At 43.2% G+C, this 17060-nt stretch overlaps 1 protein-coding gene across 2 annotated transcripts; it reads left to right on the plus strand.

The window, feature by feature from the left end:
- The first annotated feature begins 2570 nt into the window (after positions 1-2570).
- Positions 2571-16691, plus strand: SIKE1 (suppressor of IKBKE 1). Of its 2 annotated transcripts, none has more exons than XM_044286356.1 (6): positions 2571-2631; positions 4288-4448; positions 7926-8031; positions 8907-9049; positions 10381-10494; positions 16270-16691. In XM_044286356.1, exons 2-6 carry the CDS (start codon positions 4290-4292, stop codon positions 16369-16371), a joined length of 624 nt encoding a protein of 207 aa, XP_044142291.1. In that variant the 5' UTR covers positions 2571-2631; positions 4288-4289; the 3' UTR covers positions 16372-16691. The 2 variants fall into 2 exon arrangements, with proteins under 2 accessions (XP_044142291.1, XP_044142290.1); XM_044286355.1 differs by having other exon boundaries at positions 2586-2700.
- The last annotated feature ends 369 nt before the right edge of the window (positions 16692-17060 follow it).

Below are 17060 nucleotides of genomic sequence, written 5' to 3' on the forward strand. Positions count from 1 at the left end.
CCGTCTTTGCTTGCTCCTTTTGTACTATTACATATCCTGGTATTTGACTTTTGCTTGACTTTTGACCTATCCTCGCTTGCCTCTGTCCTATTTGCTTCTCCTGGTATTGAATCTCGGACTGTATATTTGCGCTGCTTCTGCTTGTTCTCTGGTACCGCCTTGACCTCCTGGTTTTGACCTTGCTAGTTCGACCTCTGTTGTTTGTTTGTCTGTCCCTCTGCACTTACGCAGCCCAGGGGTTCGCCACCCAGTTGCGCTCCGTTGCCTAGGACTGGTTGTGCAAGTAGGCAGGGACAGAGGAGTGGATGGAGTCAGGGGTGCATGCTTCCCTACCCCCTTGTGACAGTTGTATGGTCACCCACTGTCCCTGGTATGGTGTCCTCCTTTTGGGGGTTATACAGGGTGGCCCACGAAAAAGTAGCCGTCCTTCAGCGATAGTATGACAAGATGAACAAGCAAGTGGATTGTTTTCTTTTAATTACTCACAAGTCACAAAAGATGCTGCAATGGTCCCCGTTCACGTCTATGCATCTTTGGGCACATCGGATTATGTTGGCTGATACTTCTTGCCAGGGTTGTAGCTAAAGGCGCATGGGCCCTGGTGCAAGGGTTCAGCTTGGGACGCTCTTCCCTTAATGCTTTGTGGCCAGGGAGCAGGGAAGCAGATTGCCTTCCTGCACCTGAGGCAAAAATTTAAAAGCCCCACCCCCATGCCAAATTCTTGACCTTACCCCTTCCCTCCAGCCAGAGGTGTAACTTGACCAGCATACACTTTCTATAATACTGGTGTCTTCTGATATTGGCACAAAGGTCTTTGGGCCCCCGATACCTCTGCACCCCCTATAGCTACGCCCCTGCTGCTTGCAGCTCTTCAACAGTGATGCTGTGGATAGTGTTTGTGATGTTCTCCTTGAGTTCATCCAGGGGATGTGGATTGTTAGTGGACACTTTCTCTTTTTCATTTACCTATAGATAAAAATCTCATGTGGACAGGTCTGGGGATCATGGTGGCCATAACCCCTTGCTCACAGTAAGGGGTGGACTGGGAACTTAAAGGGATTCTGTCATCACATTTTACCCCCTACAGTAAAACATAGCTACTTGTAGGTCTCCCTGAGCTGTATTAAATGATGCCCTTATTAACTAATAGTCTTTATTTATTTATTTATAAAATCGATTTTAGTGTTATGCTAATAACTTACATAAGGTGCCCAAGGGGATGTCCTTTCCTAACTTGGTGCCCAGCCGCACCCCTCGGTCCAGTGCCCAGCGCCACCTTCCTGATTCCAGAGCCGCCTATAATATAATATATTCAAGAGTCGGCACTGACGGAATCCCTGAGCCTGTTTGAAATCCCGAGCGTGCGCACTACACACTGTAGTCTGCGCCCGTGCGGGCTACAGGTAATGACATCGTCGAGCGAAATGCGCATGCTCATAGTTCGCTGCTCTGTAAACAGCTCATGAACCTGTGCCAGTGTTGCCCTATCTTGTTGGAAAAAGGAGGACATTTTTTCTTCTGTAGCATCCCTGTTGAAGAGCTACAAGCAGTATCAGCCAACATAATCCGTCGTACCCAAAGATGTACAGATGTGAACGGGGACCACTTTCAGCATCTTTTGTGACATACTATCGCTGGAGGCGGGCTACTTTTTCGTGGGCCAAATTGTATAATGGATCATGTCCACTTGTCTGTTACCCCTGATGAAGCTGCACATAATCCATGGCGGCGATACGCATGGTGCATAGCCGTACAGCACTTTAAAAGAGGTCCCTTCTTGATTATTTCTTCAGGTCGTATATGTTTCCACGCTGTATCATAATTGTTTGCACTGGCACTTCATAGACTTTGCACATATGATGTCACATGTTTTTGGGGATTATATTTAATCATGTCTATACTAGTGATTTTTTAATTTTTTTTTATTAATAGCAAGCACTTTAGAATTTATTAGTGTATTGATTAGAGATGAGCGAATTTCATATTTAGAAATTCGTTCACACTTCGTTTGTTGGTAAAAAGTGAATAGTGTCATGCATTCTGTTACCACGGGCCATAACGCAATTCTATGACGGAATGCCTTTAGAGGCATTCCGTTATTCATTCCATCATGATAGAAGTCTATGGGCTGCAAAACAGATCCTTCCGGTTTCCATTATGCAGGAGAGGACTCCCCTGCATAACAGGGGAAGTGTGAACAAACGAAGTGTGAACGAATTTCTAAATATGAAATTCGCTCATCTCTAGTTATGCGTGTGGTAACCTAATAATAAAGTACCATATGCAAAGAGTACTACATTTAGGTGGCCACTAGAGGGCATATTACACACTGGGTACGGGAATTCATTTCTAAGGCTTCCGTTACATGAGCATGCGGTTAATAAAACACTGCTCACGTAATTCATACGCAACTATAGGCGCATCCACAGTATATAATTCCCTGAAGAACATTGTAAACGATAACCTGGAATTTGCCAGCATAAGTCATGGCCGTTCGAATACAGAACGTCAGTTTATTTATGGAAATGACGCCACGGAGATGCCACCAATCAGAAGGCTCGAGAGGGACTTCCGGTGACCGGGAGGCGGAAGTTGTGGAGGCTGGAAGCGCCGGGCGGCCAGTTTTGACAGGTATCGGTTGCTGCTGTGTCCTGGGGTTTGGCTTGGTACAGGCAGCGCTCGGATCTCCCTCCTCTGCAGGTTATTGTCCAGTTGTCCCCTCTGCTCCAGTGTAGGAGTTGTAATTCTGTTACCTGTAGATGATGTGTGTTCAGCCGCTGGTGGCTTCCAGGTCCTAGTGTCCCTGGATGATACTTTGGTAGGATTGCTGTGGATTGGCCAGTAGCTGGGGGCTGCTTTAGTGAACACTTCCTTTAAGGGGATCTCATGTTTGGGAGGCACACAGAGTGGCATGTTATGGAGTGCTGTACAATGGTACTTTATATTTGCAGGAATGGCACAAGGCAATTGTGCAGGTTTTTTGTTGCTTAATTACCTCCTTTTTAAAGTGTACAGGATAAAGGCCTGCATACATGAATAGGACTGGGGGGGGGGGGGGACAGATGGGCAAATCCTTTTTGAAGGGGGTTTCTATTCCTTGTGTATGATGGTCTATAAGCAGAGATCCCATATCCTGACGATCAGCTGGTCTGCAGTAGCTCCGATGCTGGTTCTACAGATCCGTCCATTGTGACCACAGCTTTTACTGCAGGACAGCTGGTTGTCAGGAGTCTTGAGGATAGACAATTAGTCCCATCAAGCCCTTTAATAAATTGATAAAACAGGATCATCTCCACTGACTATTTCACTAAATTTGAGCGTTCTGCAGAAAAGCAGTGAATTCTTACCTGGATTTCACATCTATGCTTGGGTAAATCCATAGAACAATCCACATGTAACACATGGTCATTTTGTGGGGAAATCCACAGTAGATGTAACCTGTAGCTGGGGTTTGTACACATCTATTTTAGAATGTAACAGAACAGTTTGATTTAAAATATCCAACCTTTTTGTGTCTACACCAAACTGACTAAGATCTTGTAGTATTTTGTCCACCCTGGAGGCCATCTATCAAAATATATATATAATGTCTCAAAAAGAGAGCAGAGCTCCAAAGAAATAAGATGGAAAAAAAACAAAACAGATTCCTTTATTCACCTATGTGGTAACGGCAACGTTTCAGCTCAACAATAGATCCTTTCTCAATGGGTCTAATGTTGAGCTGAAATGTTGCCGTTACCACATAGGTGAATAAGGGACTTATCATTATTAGGCCTCTTTTACACGGCCGTAGTGCTCCCATGGCCGCATACAGCGGTTCCGTAATACACGGGTCACCAGCCTTGTGCATTCCGCATCACGGATGCGGACCCAGTCACTTGAATGGGTCCGCAATCCAGAGATGCGGTGCGGAACCGAACCACGGAGTGGACAGATCGCGGACCCCATTCCAGTGAATAGGTCCGTTATCTGCATGCGGCTGCCCCACGGTCGGTGCCCATGCATTGCGGACTGCAATTTGCGCTCTGCGGCACGGGCCAAGCCAGCACACGGTCGTGTAAAAGAGGTCTTGGGGATGAGCGAACTTGTGTTTTCAAGTTCGGCGTTCGGGTTATCTAAGAATTCCGTTATGGAATAACTTATGGTCCGTGGTAGCGGAATCCATAACGGAATTCTTAAAGAACACAAAGCCGAACCTTGGACGCCAAACTTAAAACACAAGTTCACTAAACACTAATCATTATGGCATATAAATAAACTATAGGTGCTCTTATTTTTTCATTTCAGCCATGACTTGTACCATTGACAAGATTTTACAGGATGCCAAAACTTTGTTAGAGAGGCTCAAAGATCATGACAACGCTGCAGAATCCTTAATTGAACAGTCTAGCTCTCTACATAGGCATGTTGAAGCCATGAAGGAAGTTGGGACAACACTGCCAGAAAAGGTAGGTGCTCATTAGAAGTATATCAGTGGAGAAAATGCCGCTCCCCAGTGTAATCTTCACCTCTTCTCATTTTATCTTGCCTTTGGTCAACTTTTGTCTCTTCCCTTTCTGTGGGTGGGCAGCAACTCATCCAACCTGCATCTCCCAGGAGTACATTGCAGTCAGCTCTTGTTAACCCTCTTCCCTGCATAGAAAATAGTCCCTTACAAACTGTCTAGGGAGAGTGAATTAATTTAGAAGTGGGGATGAATAAATTCATTATAAGATCACTACTCGAGGAGAAAGCAGGGAATCTACTGAACATTTCAGTTCACCACAGAATGTAAGAGAAGGTGGACCAGAATTTTGGCCATGGAAGAAACAGCAGGAGGCACTACCATAGAGGAAAATGTAATGTACATAAAAACAAAACAAAAAACTACAATATGTTTATTGCATGTATATAGCAATATTACATAATTTGGAATGCCCTATTCATTGCACAGTAATACTTTTTGTAGTATAACCTCTTTAATTGACTTAAAGGGGTTGTGCACTGTGAAAGGGTGGGGGTCTGGCACCCCTTCCCCCTCGGGTAGACCTACAAAAGGAAGCATGCTTGTCTGCTTCCTGGTGCTGACTCCCAGCTATTACTCTCTCTGGCCTCTGCTGGTCCGCTGCACTATTAGGATGTCAACTTCCGTTTTGACGTTGCTGCAACTAATCGCTAGCTGCTGTGGTCACCTGCTCCCCTTGCGTCCTATCATATGGTCACGTGATGCAAAGAGAGTTGGTCACTGCTGCGGCCAATGATTGGCTGCAGTGGCATCAAAACAGAAATAAACATCCTGGGAATGCGGTGTTTCAGCCCAGAACGGTGAGAGAGCATAAGTGAAGGTGAAGCAACCAAAAAACAGCAAATTAGCCATTATGACTTTGTGCCCTTTTGCCTTTTGCTGTATGAGATCAATATTTTTATATTTTATGCACGCAGCGATGCCCATGGTGTTAATTTTATATTATTTATGTATTTTAATTTTGTTTTAAAACTTTTTTTTACACTATTTAATAGTTCCCCTTAGGGTTGTTGCGGGTATCGAAATTTCAGTACCCAACAGATGCTTTTGTCCCGGTATCAATATGATATCGGGATTTCCATTTTTTTTTTATACTGGGCTGCGCTGCTACGCAGTCTAGTAGCTCTGGATATGAGCGCGCTGCTGTCAGCGCGCTCATGTTCCCTCAGTAGCACGGGGAGAAGGAAGCAGTGTCTCCCTCCCCCTGTGCTGCTTCTGCCACCAATGAGGTGAGAGGGGCGGGCGCACTGCGCCACCAATGATAGGAGAATTTTAAATGGGTCCGGACTTTAAGTTACTAGGCTACATAGAGCGGCGCCCAGGGATGTCCCTGCACTTAATATTATTCCTGGGCGCCGCTCCGTTCGCCCGCTGTGCTCCCATTACCGTCTCCTGCTCCGTATGCTAATTACTACTACCTCAGTATGGAAGGGGCTAACCATCGGGCTGCTGCTCTATGGCAGCGGCCTGATGGTTAATGTGTGGAACAATTCCCACCCCCATCAAGGCTGGACACATAAATCCCTTCCTCCTTAGTACAGGATCACCAAACTGTGCAAGTAGCCCCCCTCCCCTTTAGGCACAGTAGCACAGAGCCCCAGCCTACCCACCTTCCCTTGTTCAGGATAGCTGAGCGGAACCCACCCCTGCCCTTCAGGATGGCGCTGCAGCCAAGCCTGGTATAAAAAGCAATCAAAAAAGTCATATGTACCCAAAGTTAGCACCAGTCAAACTGTCACCTCATTTCTGGTGTCCATGTTCGGCCCATCTGCAATTTACGGACGTGTGAATGGACCCTTATGGTCCATGATGGCACAATCCATAACTGAATTCTTAGATAACCTGAACCTTGTACGCCGAACTTGAAACAGAAGTTCACTCAACACTAGTCACATGTTTTAGCTCATAGCTTGAATAAAAGACTCTGTGAATAAGCTGAAAACATTGCGACCACACACAGGAGTGAATAAAGTGTTTGAGTGCGGACATTTTTTTTTTTTTTACATGTGTGTATATATATATATATATCCAACTGGTGTAAAGTAGAACCGGCTTAGTTGCCCATAGCAACCAATCAGATTCCACCTTTTAATTTTTCACAGCTTCATTGGAAAATAAAAGGAGGAATCTGGTTGCTATGGGCAACAAAGCCAGTTCTACTTTACACCAGTTTTGATAAATCTCCCCCACTGTGTACTTCTATGTGTACATAGCATTGTGTGTCGTCACACTGTACTAATCTGTGTGGGACAAGTGTCCACTCACTGTGCGGACTGCACACAATACTGTATTCAGAAGAGAGCGCATGTACTGAGAGCTGTCAGTAATGAGATCTATATGTTGCTTATAACGTCACGTTTCTGACTGTAGATCGCTGCACTAACACTACCAGCAGAAATATCTATTGTGTCTACAAATAATGGACTTTCTACAGAAGGGAAAGTGACAAATAGATCTGCTGATTACAAGCTGTAGCATACTGTAAGACTCACCATGTTGTGGATTGGAATTAAATCTTACAAGTTTCAGCAGCCTGTATGTAAGTGGCTGCTAGCTGTGCTATGTAACAGGATGTGGGGGCGGGGCAGCAGAGCTTGTGCTGGTGCATGTGAAATCAACAGGAACGCCCACAGAGCCTCACAGGAGATAACAGAAATGATCAAAACTCATAGAGGAGCATTTCTGAGAGCATGTGAAGCAAAGCTGATTCCAGTAAACAAACAAGTGCAATTGTATTATGTGCTGCATTACGGTAAGATATGGGGTTATTGATTTTTAGTGCACAAAGTTGTCCATAGCCTTTAACTTCTCAGATGCCGTGGTCACTTTTGACCATGGCATCTGAGGGGTTAAATGTATGCAATCGATGTTATCTTCGATCGCATACATTAGTCCCAGATGCCTGCTGTTTAAAACAGCAGGCACCCGGTGGCTATGGTGTCTGCTCTGCTTGAAAGTGCGCCATTTTTAAATACCCGACCACAGATCTAAATTTACGTTGGATGGTCGCGAAGGGGATAAGGACCCATACACAGAGAAAAAAATTTCGGGGGAAGAAAGCATTAGATGTGTTCGATTTTACCAATAATTTGTTCCCTAATTTTACCAATAATTTGTTCCCTAATGAGATAAGTTACTGCCAGAAGTGTCTTTTTTCCCTCTACCCATTGACAACACTTGTATGCTGAGCTGAGCAGAGCATGCATGTATATTGGGGGATGGAAAGAATAGCAGTCGACCGAACAAACATTTTGGACAGCTATTAGTGTATGGGTACCTTTAGATCATTGAAGCGCCCACAATTGGGACCCACACAGCTCGCTAGTATAGGGGACTCCAGTTCCCATCCCTCCTCACGTCAGGTGTGTAAAGTAATTTTTCATTTTCATTTTCTAAACCATTTTCCTTAAATCTTTTTCAGTACCAAGAAGATTTGGCAGAAATAAAAGACACATCAAAGTACAAGCCACATGTGCTGTTATGTCAGGAAAACACTCAGATCAGAGACCTTCAGCAAGAAAATAAAGGTGACTATGAGCTGTCACCTGGGGGCCATGAGCAGGCCGTCCAAGCAATGTGTACCAAATGCAGTAACATTTCCATTCATTGAACATCCAGAATTGGCAATTGTGGAGGGCAAGAACTGCAATATGATATTGCATATGATTTTTTTTGCCTTCCACAAGGGTTTTCAGGTGTTTTTGGAATGACAGGTTATTATTTGACTACTATTTTATTACTATTATTTTATTGGTGCAGTGGGGGTATTGGGTTTTATATATGTTTCATATATAGTTTTGGTTGATAGGGTAAAGGAGAGCTAGAGTTACATTTTGACTTTGTGGTGAATTAATCTAAATTGTTAAAAATGATCAACGCTTGTCACCCAGTAAGTTAGAAAAAAACAACATTTGGGGTATGTTATTCGTACACACTTTAGAATTATGTTTTTTCATTGTGAATGGGGCTGCCGTAGGAACCCAGTTATAGGTAAATCAGCCCTGGTACAATGAAATGTTCGCTGTTAGGACTATTCTGGGACTACATGGACTAGGCATCTTACTGCTGTCTCTGGCACCTGAGCAGTTATGTGATCAGTCAGTCCTTCTCTTCTGGATTCTGGTTAGTGTCTTATAGTCAGGCATCCGACTACAAATAATTATCTTTTTATAGCATTTTATGTTAGGAAATAGTCCAGGTGATTTATATCCGTGTGGGTCTGACTACTGTGACCCCCACCAACAATACCTAGAAAAGGGGTCTCCCAGTATTCACCCACTTGGAGATTTGTCAATGAGATATATAATGTGGTGACTGAGCAGCCAGCGGGAAACGTCCAATCCGCCAACAATATGTTCCATGCTATGGTGATTTACTTCTCCCAACTTTCCATCCTTCGCAGAGCTCTGGTTGTCTTTGGAGGAACACCAATATGCCCTAGAACTGATAATGAGCAAATACAGGCGGCAAATGCTGCAGTTGATAGCGAATAAAAAACCTGTACCGACAGAGCCAGTCCTGGAAGCTCATGAAACCTACTCTACCGTAAGTTCTACATTTATAAGCCTCATGTATTTTTATTACTTACACTAAAAATGTGAAGTGGTAACGTCACACACCTTTTTACAGCAGTCACTAAGGGGCCTTAATCTTTTTACAGTGGCTCAATCTAAGGCCTTATTCAAGTGTCAGTGTTTTGGTCAGTGATTTATATCAGTGATTGTGAGCCAAAAGCAGGATTGGAGCCTCAACACAGATAAGGTATAAGGGAAAGATCTGCACCTGTTCTGTGTTTAGAGCCGCACCTGGTTTGGGCTTACTGATGGAAATCACTGACCAAACACTGACGTGTAAATAATGCATAAGCGATGCTCGAGTCTCCACTCTAGCAGTTTAACCCCTTAGATTCTGCTGTAGCTATTGACCATGGCATCTAAGCAGTTATAGAGGAAGCTGACTCCCTCTGTCTCCCATCAGCAGCCCAACTGTGGGGTGCCAATGTCTGTGCACGGCAGCTGGGTTGCAAATGAAGGCCCCAGGCCTGCCTCTAGTGTTTCCCATCAGGCTGCGCCTCTCTGGTGCACCCTTATGGTAGCTGTCAGTATAGCACTATACAGGTGAAACTCGAAAAATTAGAATATCGTGCAAAGTTTATTTATTTCAGTAATGCAACTTAAAAGGTGAAACAAACATATGAGACTCATTACATGCAAAGCGAGATATTTCAAGCCTTTATTTGTTATAAGTAGGATGATTATGGCTTACAGCTTATGAAAACCCCAAAGTCACAATCTCGGGTACCCTTTGCTCAGGGGGTATGGATGAATTAGCTGACTAGAGTGTGACACTTTGGCCCCTTTTACACAGGTAAGTTTTCCACGTGGGCGCAATGCGTGACGTGAACACATTGCACCCGCACTGAATCCTGACCCGATCATTTCAATGGGGCTGTATACGTGAGCGATGTACATGAGCAGCATGTTCTATATTCTGCGTTTTTCACGCAACGCAGGCCCCATAGAAATAAATGGGGCTGCGTGAAAATCTCATTGCATCCGCAAGCAAGTGCGGATGCAATGCGATTTTCACGGATGGTTGCTAAGGAGATAATAAATAGGGATAAGGTCTATTCACTTGATTATTTTCCATTATAACATGGTTATAATGGAAAATAATAGCGTTTTTTAATACAGAATGCATAGTAAAATGTCCCTTGAGGGTTAAAAAAAATAAATAAAAATTACTCACCTCATCCACTTGATTGCGCAGCCGGTATCGTCTTCTTTCTTCCTGCAAGACCTGCAAAAGGACCTTAAATGACGTCAGTGCGCACCACGTGTCTTGGTTTTGTGAACTAATATATTCTTTTGTTAAAGGAAACAGAGAATTATATTGATAGAATATGTGCCATGGGGGAAGTGATGAGAAAAGCCGTTCAAGTAGATGAAGATCAGGCCTATAGTATTCAAGAGAGACTTGCACAACTAGAGGTAAGATATAATCAGAATATAATGGTAGTTTTTTTTATTTATGGTGACATGAAGTTATAGCAGAACACTTGGGGAGATATATATATATATATATATATATATATATAACAGATCTTCATTATTGACGCAGCTATCCCTACAACAAAGAGGCTGAGACCCATGTCTTTGAACTGTGCTAACCAAACAACCTGACCAGGTGCAGACAACACCACGTTAAAGGGATTTTCCAACTTTTTAATACTGATGACCTAATCAAATCCAACAAAGTGGAATGCAATCCGAATTTCAGGATAAACTTGATTCGCCGCAAAGCTAAATTCTCTCGTGCTTCATGGTAGCGAATCGATTTAACCTGAAATAGTGTAAAAAACAAACAAAAAAAACATACTTGCTGCCTCCATTTGCTTGCGACGGGCTCCGCCATCTTGATTGAAGATCTCAGACGAAATCCCATGCATGGTGACGTCATCTCGGGACATGCAAGATTTTGCGCAAGATCTTCAAGCAAGATGCCGTCCCGTCGCAAGCAAATAGCAGCGGTAAGTATGATTACATTTTTATTTATATTTTTTATTTTACACTGTATTAGTACCCTCAGATGCTGCAGTCATGTATGAACGTGGAATATGAGGCGTACAATGATAAGGAGCGGCGCTGTCACAGGTCCCTGTCATTGCACCTGCGACTAACAAAAAAAATTAGCTTTGTGACGGAGTAATTAGTCACAAAACACTTTTTATTTTTTTTCTTAATTCGTCGAAGCATCGCCGAAGCAGCTCCTCAGCTTACCCTAGGCCAGTGACATTGGCCTAGTGGGGCTGAGCTGCAATACAAAGCACAGCCACTATACATTGTACAGCGTTGTTCTTATTAAGCTGTGAGGAGGCTGTGGCGCTCATCAAAGTGCCTTGGCCTCTGTTGAAATACTGATGACCTATCCTGAGGATAGGCCAATATAAAAAAAAGTTGGAAAACCCCTTTAAACTGCACCATGTTTATGGGTATATCCATATGGGGCAAATTTTCTGCAACAGAATTGCCTGAGGAAAATCCACAGTGTAATACAGTAGCATCAAAGTTTATCTACATGCTGCAGAAAATTTCTGCAATGGAATCCATACATAACCTAACATGCAGTGCAAATTTAAAGTCCACACTGCAAATTTCACAATTATAGTGAAGGGGGTAAAAACTTGCCAAATTTGCTATGAACTCCACTATACAATTCCCATGCTGCAGATTTTTTACTGGGAAAAATCCACAGTGTATAGGTCTCCTCTGGCCATGCCTCATATAAAGTTAACAGCAATCTCTTTATACTGTACTGTAATATTAATCTGTATTTATATAGCGCCAACATTTTCCGCAGCTCTTTACAATGGGGGGCGGCGGCTCAAGTATGAGGAGATGGGGTGACACAAGAGGTGACACAATAGGTAAAAAATGTTTTATACAATGGTCCAGCCATTCTAACACAATAGGGGATTAGATATAAGGCTGCATGAGCCAGTCACCAGCCAATATCTGTAGTGTTTCTGAGTGCATGGGGTGTGGTGGATCTGATAGATCAGGTTCAGATTAATAATTCTGAAGTGGAGGTGAATGGAGAAGGGTTTGATCAGGGGGTGTGAAAGTCTAACCTAGGGTTGCACCGGGTATCGAATTAATGATACCCAATCGATACTTTTGTACCGGTATCGATTAGATACCGGTATTTGCCGATACGAGGCTGCGCTACTGTGCAGCCTAGTATCAGAGAACATGAAGCGCGGTGCTCTCAGCGCACGCCATGTTTTCTCAGCAGCACAGGGGAGGAGGAGTCACTCTCTCCCTCCTCCCCGTGCCACTGCTGCCAACAATGAGGAGGGGAGGGGTTGTGGCCACTGTGCCACCAATGAAGACAAGTAACTCATTAATACAAATACAGGGAGCGGGTGCCAGCGGCAGAAACACATACAGACGTGGACAAAATTGTTGGTACCCTTTGGTCAATGAAAGAAAAAGTCACAATGGTCACAGAAATAACTTTAATCTGACAAAAGTAATAATAAATTAAAATTCTATAAATGTTAACCAATGAAAGTCAGACATTGTTTTTCAACCATGCTTCAACAGAATTATGTAAAAAAATAAACTCATGAAACAGGCATGGACAAAAATGATGGTACCCCTAACTTAATATTTTGTTGCGCAACCTTTTGAGGCAATCACTGCAATCAAACGCTTCCTGTAACTGTCAATGAGACATCTGCACCTCTCAGCAGGTATTTTGGCCCACTCCTCATGAGCAAACTGCTCCAGTTGTGTCCGGTTTGAAGGGTGCCTTTTCCAGACTGCATGTTTCAGCTCCTTCCAAAGATGCTCAATAGGATTGAGGTCAGGGCTCATAGAAGGCCACTTTAGAATAGTCCAATTTTTTCCTCTTAGCCATTCTTGGGTGTTTTTAGCGGTGTGTTTTGGGTCATTGTCCTGTTGCAAGACCCATGACCTGCGACTGAGACCAAGCTTTCTGACACTGGCTAGTACATTTCTCTCTAGAATTCCTTGATAGTCTTGAGATTTCATTGTACCCTGCACAGATTCAAGACACCCTGTGCCAGACGCAGCAAAGCAGCCCCAGAACATAACAGAGCCTCCTCCATGTTTCACAGTAGGGACAGTGTTCTTTTCTTGATATGCTTCATTTTTTCGTCTGTGAACATACAGCTGATGTGCCTTGGCAAAAACTTCGATTTTTGTCTCATCTGTCCACAGGACATTCTCCCAGAAGCTTTGTGGCTTGTCAACATGTAGTTTGGCATATTCCAGTCTTGCTTTTTTATGATTCGTTTTCAACAATGGTGTCCTCCTTGGTCGTCTCCCATGTAGTCCACTTTGGCTCAAACAACGACGGATGGTGCGATCTGACACTGATGTTCCTTGAGCATGACGTTCACCTTGAATCTCTTTAGAAGTCTTTCTAGGCTCTTTTGTTACCATTCGGATTATCCGTCTCTTAGATTTGTCATCAATTTTCCTCCTGCGGCCACGTCCAGGGAGGTTGGCTACAGTCCCATGGATCTTAAACTTATGAATAATATGTGCAACTGTACTCACAGGAACATCTAGTTGCTTGGAGATGGTCTTATAGCCTTTACCTTTAACATGCTTGTCTATAATTTTCTTTCTGATCTCTTGAGACAGCTCTTTCCTTTGCTTCCTCTGGTCCATGTCGAGTGTGGTACACACCATATCACCAAACAACACAGTGATTACCTGGAGCCATATATATAGGCCCAATGGCTGATTACAAGGTTGTAGACACCTGTGATGCTAATTAGTGGACACACCTTGAATTAACATGTCCCTTTGGTCACATTATGTTCTGTGTTTTCTAGGGGTACCATCATTTTTGTCCATGCCTGTTTCATGAGTTTATTTTTTTACATAATTCTGTTGAAGCATGGTTGAAAAACAATGTCTGACTTTCATTGGTTAACATTTATAGAATTTTAATTTATTATTACTTTTGTCAGATTAAAGTTATTTCTGTGACCATTGTGACTTTTTCTTTCATTGACCAAAGGGTACCAACAATTTTGTCCACGTCTGTAGTTGGCACCCGACCTCTATGACAGGGATCTGCGATCAGAGGCCCTGTATTTGTACTAATGGTTTAAAAACATTGTTGGTGCAGTGCGCCCCCCAACCACCCCAGTATTAAGTCATTAGTGGCGCAGTGCGCCCTCCCAAGCCCCCGAGTATTAAATAATTGGTGGCGCAGTGTGCCCACCCCAAGCTTCCCCAGTATTAAATCATTGGTGGCAGTGGCCACAGGGTCCCCTCCACCCTCTTCATTGGTGGTGCAGTGGCAGTTGTGATCGGAGCCCCAGCGTAATCTCGGGGCTCCGATCAGTTACCATGGTAGCCAGGACGCTACTGAAGCCCTGACTGCCATTGCACTATGCACAGGACAGCAGGGAGAGTGTGAAGTCCTATTCACCCTAATAGAGCTCTATTAGAGTGAATAGGACAAGGGATTAAAAGATCCCAGGTTCTAGCCCCTAAGGGGGGAAATGATTATTATAAATAAAACGTAAAAAAATAAAAACACAACAAAATATTAAGTATAAATCACCCCCTTTCCCAATTTTACATATAAAATATATAAACTATAAATAAACATATATGGCCACGTCTGAAAAGTCCAAACTATTAAAATATAAAAAAATATCTCCTATGCGGTGAGCAGAATAAATAAAAACTGCCCGATTCTCCATTTGTTAGTCAACTTGTCTCCTACCCCTCTCCCCCCCAGAAAATAAGGATAGGACTGTTCTATTATGGGCTGGATGTTCCATAAAATTTTTTGGTGGTTTATTTTTTGCGCGTGGTATCGAGTATCACAATACTTTTTTATGGTATCGAAATCGAATCAAAATTTTGGTATTGTGAAAACCCTAGTCTAATCTAAAAAGATGTGTTTTTAGGGAGCGTCTAAAACTGTTGATGTTATGGATTAACCTAATTGCTTGGGGTAGGGCTGTGATGGCTAACCTCTGGCACTCCAGCTGTGGTGAACTACAACTCCCAGCATGCTCCATTTAGTTGAATGGAGTTCTGAGAACAGCCACGCAAGTGTGCATCTTGGGAGTCGTAGTTTTACCACAGCTGGAGTGTCAGAGGTTCTCCATCATGGGTACTGGGCATTCCAGAGAACTGGTGAGGCTTGGGAGAAGTCTTGGAAATGGGAATGAGAGGTTCATATTATGGTGGATGTCAGTCGTAAGACATTAGCAGAATGGAGAGCATGCGTAGACAGAGATGTAGGAGGTGCAGCACTGTTGAGGGCTTGTGGGTGAAAATGAGCAGTTTAAATTTAATCCTGTACTGTATGGGCAACCAGTGCAAAGACTCGCACAGGGAAGAGGCATTGGGGAAGCGGTTAGACAGATAGATGAGCCTCTCTGCTGCATTCAGGATAGATTGGAGAGGAGGAGGCCAAGTAGTGATGAGTTACAATAATCGAGGGGGGGGGGGATCAGGGCAACAATAAGAGGTTTTTGTTGGTTCCACAGTATAAAAGGGGCAGATTCTAGGGATGTTTTTGAGGTGCAGGCAGCATGAGCGGGCAAGAGATTGAATATAGGGTGTTAAGGAAAGATCAGTGTCAAACATAAAACTGAGACAGCGGACATGCTGCCCCGGAGTTATGATAGTGCCACACACTGAGAGGGAGATATTAGGTTTAGGTAGGTTAGTGGAAGGAGAAAACGGCAGTAGTTCAGTTTTTGAAAGTTACAGATAGAGAGAGGACATGATGTTAGAGACGGCACACAGACAGTCACTAGTGAACTGTAGAACAGCAGGGGTGATATTACAGGAAGAAGTATATAGTTGGGTGTCGTCGGCATAGAGATAGTACTGGAAACCAAATCTGCTGATAGTCTGTCCAATAAGGACTGTACAGAGAGGAAAGAGGAGAGGACCTAAGACTGAACCCTGAGGAACCCTAAGAGGGAGAGGAGGGGAGGTAGAGCCAGCGAATGATAAACTGAAAGAGCGGTCAGAGAGATGGGAAGAAAACCAAAAATGCAACAATCCTCCATTCCTGCTTACGTAATCAGGGAGCCGCATCCTCAGCTAATATTAATGTCAGCAGACCTGTGGTATTTTATCAAATATATATGCCGTGTGATATATATTGTAATATTTTCTGGACATACATTGCTTGCAGTTGGGAATATCACATGTTTTGTAAAACACTTTCTTTGTTCCCTTTTTGACTACTGTCAGCTGGAAAACAAGGAGCTTCGAGCAGTTTTGTCTGTGAGCAAGGAGTCGTTACATCCGGCTAAAAATGAATCGGAATGGAATTCATTAGAGAAATCCCAGTGACCTCTTTCAGACTGCAAGACAATCATCTTTTTATGCTTGAGTGGACCTTCAACGGTGATGTCAAGGAGGCTGTGTCTTCTACACATGTGTATGAGTGTTCTGCTGCCTTGAAAGTGAAGCTATTCTGTATAGGAGAGTGTGCTAACTTGAGAAGATGAAGAAATCTCCTTGTTTATGTGAACTTGTGTTTTAAAAGATCCTCAAGAAAGTGAAGACCACACATTTTGGACTTAGAGCACAGTGACAATGAAAAGAATAGATGTTTATTTAAATATATAGAGAGAGATAAGTATAGGTATAAATAAAAAATACTTAAACAATCTTGTTTTATTATTCTCTAATGCACATTTTTACATGGGCTGATGATCAGGAAAGAATGCTTGTAGGAATGTCCGTTTGGCCTATCATCAGCCCATGTAAACACCAGGCTCTGGAGTCTTACTCCAGCTCTGATTCCTTCATAAATGACCAACAATTTAGTAATATCTAATTTCCTGGAGTAATATGGTAACATCAGTGTTTGTTTACTGTCATGTAAGTAGTCAGGCTATTTAGATGGAACTTAAACAATGTTTATTGAAATACCATTTCGGAAATTCCTGAAACTTTCTAAATTTCTGTAAGTAAATATGTAATGTACTATGCCTGTAGTAACTGGGAAGCGGTTATACACTTAACCGCTTGCCGCC

The sequence above is a fragment of the Bufo gargarizans genome, chromosome 3, assembly GCF_014858855.1.
Source record: "Bufo gargarizans isolate SCDJY-AF-19 chromosome 3, ASM1485885v1, whole genome shotgun sequence".
NCBI classification, from domain to species: Eukaryota; Metazoa; Chordata; class Amphibia; order Anura; family Bufonidae; genus Bufo; species Bufo gargarizans.